This window comes from Abrus precatorius, unplaced genomic scaffold (genome assembly GCF_003935025.1).
Source record: "Abrus precatorius isolate BTA unplaced genomic scaffold, Abrus_2018 Scaffold8, whole genome shotgun sequence".
NCBI classification, from domain to species: Eukaryota; Viridiplantae; Streptophyta; class Magnoliopsida; order Fabales; family Fabaceae; genus Abrus; species Abrus precatorius.
The window spans coordinates 9700107-9705179 of record NW_020874428.1 but is presented as its reverse complement, the minus strand read 5'-3'; the positions used below and the strand labels follow the sequence as shown (position 1 = coordinate 9705179).

General features: G+C 29.3%; 1 protein-coding gene across 1 annotated transcript; it reads right to left on the bottom strand.

Annotated features, from left to right (window-relative positions):
* Positions 1-483: 483 nt before the first annotated feature.
* Positions 484-3871, bottom strand: LOC113846989 (cytokinin riboside 5'-monophosphate phosphoribohydrolase LOG1-like). Its single transcript, XM_027475796.1, has 7 exons — positions 3618-3871; positions 3204-3301; positions 3080-3110; positions 2772-2871; positions 1591-1661; positions 707-850; positions 484-602 (listed from the first exon to the last, which is right to left on the bottom strand). The coding sequence occupies exons 1-7, from the start codon at positions 3735-3737 to the stop codon at positions 528-530; spliced, it is 639 nt and encodes a 212-aa protein (XP_027331597.1). The 5' UTR covers positions 3738-3871; the 3' UTR covers positions 484-527.
* Positions 3872-5073: the final 1202 nt, after the last annotated feature.

The following is a 5073-nucleotide window of genomic DNA, read 5'->3' as shown; positions in this document are numbered from 1 at the left end:
TTGGATCCAACTGCATTGCGTGGTGTTCGAACTTACACCTTATCTTGGATCTAGAGCAATTATTGATCTTCATAATTAATGGTTTAGCATTCGCAATGTTCCAAATCAATCTCTTTCTCTATAAATGCTGTTAGCTAATTTATAATTTTAATGTAGTACGAAAATATGTTAGGGCACATAATTTTGGACGCGCGCATATCTATCTATCTATCTATCTATAATAATTTGAAAAATTTACAAAGTTAATCGATAAACTGAATAATTGTTTAAATGATATTTAGAAAGTACCCATCACTGCAAGGAAGCAAACTTTTAAAATATAGCATAGACATGCACTTTAAACATCGACAATGATGGAAATTTTCTAGTGTAATCTCATGTCTTTGATCATACAGGTCAGATTCTGACACACACAATTAGTTGGTAATTGAGAAAATACACAATGACAGCCAAAAGGCCTGATTTGTATTGAGAAAGCTATTTTTTTGCTGGGGAACACAAAATATGTCTGATTTTAATTTGCAGTGTTAACTGTTTACTAACTGTTGGTCCATCTCCCAACTTTGCTTTGGTGCCACGCCACAGTGCTTGGGGACGTACTCCTGGTAAAATTAATAAGGAGATAACAAATCAATATCTCTCATCGTATTGCTCCCTACGGGATGGAAAATGAAAAATGGGGAATTGCATAAATTGTATTATATACCTCAAGCTTGCACATGAGGTCTTGGGCAGCGTGGGCAGACACAATAATGTGACGGGCAGCTGGTGTTATGAAACCTTCGTCTACAGCATTGTCCATGAATGACAGCAACGAGTTGTAGTACCCATCCACGTTCAACAACCCCACCTGCTACCAATACATCTTCTCAATTTCCCATTTTTTCCGTTAATCACTCATTTATACAGTTATCTCTTTCCAATGATTAAGACCCTCATTGTGTCTTTTCTTTATCATCATCAACGGATTATAATATGCCCTATTATTAATACTTAATTCGAAATACATTTTTTCAACAAACTAATTGATTGCATTTTACATGTGATGTGATCATGTGAGCGATATAACTCAGAATATTCCATCACAAGAAAGAAAAGGAGTTTATTTATTTTTTCATATAACTATATTAAAATTAGGGTGACACTAGTGTACCTGTGTACGTGTCAGTGTGTACATTATTAGTAGGTTTAAGATAAGTTCCGAACAGTAATGTTTCTTTGATACCGACTAACAATAATGTAAGTATTCACTTTAGGTACACTTCCAATGAACTTCCAAACACTTACTTAAAAACTAATGTGTAATACTACTTCTTTTTTTTTCCTTTTCAGACAATAATGATTTTATTTTTTTTATTTTTATATTACTATTTTGAACATTAATAAATACTAATTATTTTACAATTAATTTTTTTATAAAAACAATAAATAAGTAAAACAATTAATATAATAACTACAGAACATAGTAAAAATTAAATAACATTTTTCTTTTTAAAATTTTTATGCAGAATATTTAACGTCAAATAAAAAAAGAGTGGAAGATAATATGTTTGAAAAAATTGCAAAAGGGTTGTGATTTTGATATCTTACGGGTTTATCATGGATTCCTAATTGAGCCCAGGTGATCACTTCGAGGAGTTCTTCCAGGGTGCCATATCCACCTACAGCAATATAATTTTTCAATAATTTAGTGTATTCTTTTATTATTTACTTTTTTGTATGCATTAAATTGGTGTACTCTTTCTCCTGCTATGACCATGCAATAATGAAACCGGTACGTATAGGAATCTTATTAATTGCAACATACAGTTGACAGTTATGATCCGTTATTGATAAAGTTATCTTGAGAACCTATTTTCTCTTTCCCAGGCAAAGGCAAGACACAATCAAGAATGAAAGGTTAAGGTGGATGTATACGCTGATAAATCGACAGTTATTTTAATTTATTTCTTAGATTTACAGTCAGTGGAGGTGAAGGTTCAGCAAAATTTTTGGGGAGCTAAATTATATTTTTAATATATATAATTTTTAACATATATATTGTACATGTTTTAAAGAGTAATAAATTGTTAAAATTTAATTAAATCATATTTTATCAAGAAAATAATATAATATTAAATTTATCTTGAAGTTTTCATCAGTGTAATGTAAAAAGGGACTACAAAAATAATTTATTGATACATAAGTGCTAAAAAATGAACGGCTTTCAGAAAGACAAAGGCAAAACTAATTTATATATTAGTTTTATATTTCAGTTCTCAAAGTCAGCATTTGTTTCCTGCGTTCAACTCTTTCAGGTTACGTTGAATGTCTCCATTTGTTATTATTAATCATTCAATTGCTTTTAACCTTTCACTTAATGAATATGAGACATTCTCGTATATATGCACATATATAACTTACGGGAAAGCCAGGTTCCTATGTAATATATTTAGAAGCGTGGCCATTCACGAAATATGCAAATACAGGAAATTTTTTATATCGGCGAAAGGATAAAAATACTTTGAAACCCTTGAGAGGCATATATATATATATATATACTATAAGAGAAGATGACAAAGGGGAAAAACATAAATATAATAAAATATGTGATGATAAAATATATAAAACTTTAAGTATAAAAAATAAGGATGGTTATTTTTATTTAAATAAAAAATTAAAATTCTTATTGTAGAAAAGGTCAAAATCTCTGCCATCACGATCACATGGTACATACGTGTATCCACAATTGAGAAAACAAGTGGGAGAAATATAGAAAAATAAACAAAAACCTGGCAAAGCAATAAATGCATCGGCTTGTCGTGCCATTTCAGCCTTGCGTTGGTGCATGCCCGATACTGCTCTCACTTCCCCCACAGTCTCTCCCGTGATCTGAACCCAAATACTCATCATTTATCGCCTTACTCCTTCTCCACATATAATTAATTATGATCGCCACATCATAATTTATATTTTTAAATACAATAACATCTTTTAATGCACATAAAAAATTACACAATTGAAACAATATAATATTAATAAAAAATTACAAGCATACGTTAAAACATTGATAAAATAAAACTAAATTCTACTACCCTACCTCTCTTGGCATAAGAGTCTTGGGAATGACCCTGCAACCAGAACAAGGTTCTAAACTTCAAAATCACAAGTACCGAAAGAAACAGAAAGATAGGTAAGGGTGGGACAGAGGGAAGTGTTATTACCCTAACACGTGGCGTCCCCCATCGAAAACAACTTGTGAGATTAGACCCATCAACCCAATGCTTCCTCCTCCATAAACCAAGTCGATGTTCCTCTCCACCTGCATTCAATTTTCATCTAAATTGTTAAACCCTCAATTAGCTATTCATATTTGCTTGAATTAATACAAATCTAAAAGTTAGCCAACTTAATCGGTAGATAATTTGAAGCAATAGGGCTGGTTGTACGATGAGACTAAAAGATTTTAAATAAAACAATAGAATGAGAAGCACTAGCTAGATTGAGTGACAAAATTAAGTTTTAGTTTATTCTATTAATAATATGAAAATATAATTAATAAAAAAAAAGATTGGAGACAGAAAAACCTTGTTTTATCCGAACAATAATTGAGAATGAGAAGGGTTGACATTACTTACTAGTTGTTTGCCGAGTTGAATAGCAGCTAGTTGGTAGCTGGGGTTCTTACCAGGGCTGGTGCCACAGAACACACAGATACGCCTGAACCTAGACTTGATGGGTTGATGTTGAATTTCCATAATAGGAAAGGTGAAAATGGTTTTGGCTTGAATTGGTTAACTATAATGAAGGGTTGGAGAGGGACAGAGAGAATATTGAATAGAATAGAATAAGGAAAGCAGAAGATGCAGGTGTGAGCAATATTTTTGAAAACAAATGCCCAAAAGTGTGTGAGAATTGGAGTCACTTGTTCTCTTAAATAACATGCGAATCAGATCCATCTTCTTTGCTCCCCCTTCCACGCACGATAATATCGCATATCAATGTCTGCAGTGCATAATATCTTACATCATATCTCAATTTATCGTCTCCACTCGTGACATATTCTTCCTTCAAGAATCTGATTCGCCTTAACATCATTTCTTTTTTATTTTTTTAATGTATATTCAAAACATATAATAAATATATAATATAATTATTAAATATAAAAAAATTATTATATTGATAATAATAAATATTATATTTTTAATAAAAATTATTTTGTGTATTTTTAGATTCTAAAAAATGTAATAATAATTTATATTAATTACACAAATAATATATACTTCTTAGAATATATAATTTTTATAGAAACAAACTTTGAGTCGTTATCAAATCAATTAAATTTAGAATTGATTCACATGGATCAATTGCATAATCTAATACCTTACTTAAAATTAAGGACTAATTTAGATGATTTTAAAAAAATATTATAAAAATAAATGAGAAGATAAAATGAATCAAAAAATTTTATAAAATTAAAATTAAATTATATATCTCATTTTTTAAATTAAATCAAAATAAATCACAAGATAAATGCTATAAATATTAGATATTTAATATCAGTGATATTAAAGCATTTATACAAAAAAATGCTATAAGACATTGTAATACATCATATTAAGGTGCTTTTGAGATAAAATGTTGTAGTAAATAATAATATTTATAAAATTTTGATAATTTTAAACGTTTTAAAATGATTTTAAGTTTATTATAGTACTCTAACTAAGTAAATATTATATAAATTTATTTACTATAGTGCTTCCATATTCAAACGGTACAATAAATTTAATCTGTTATAATACTTCTGTGTTCAAACGTTTTAATAAAGTTTTGAATTTTTATGGGTAGGATACTAACCTCATAGCTCACTCTTCAGCAAATTCTTATCACATTTAAACCTCAACTTTTTCACACAGTCTTATTCTTTTTATTTACAATTACATGTGGGATAGGATGAAAAGAAGATATTGATATGAACTACAATTTGTTAATTTGTTTCTCTTTCTCTCTCATTTCCATTTATTATACTGCTCTTGTTGTGTTTGACTTTAGGTTATGATTAATTTTTATTTTTTTTATGTTTATAACTTTAGA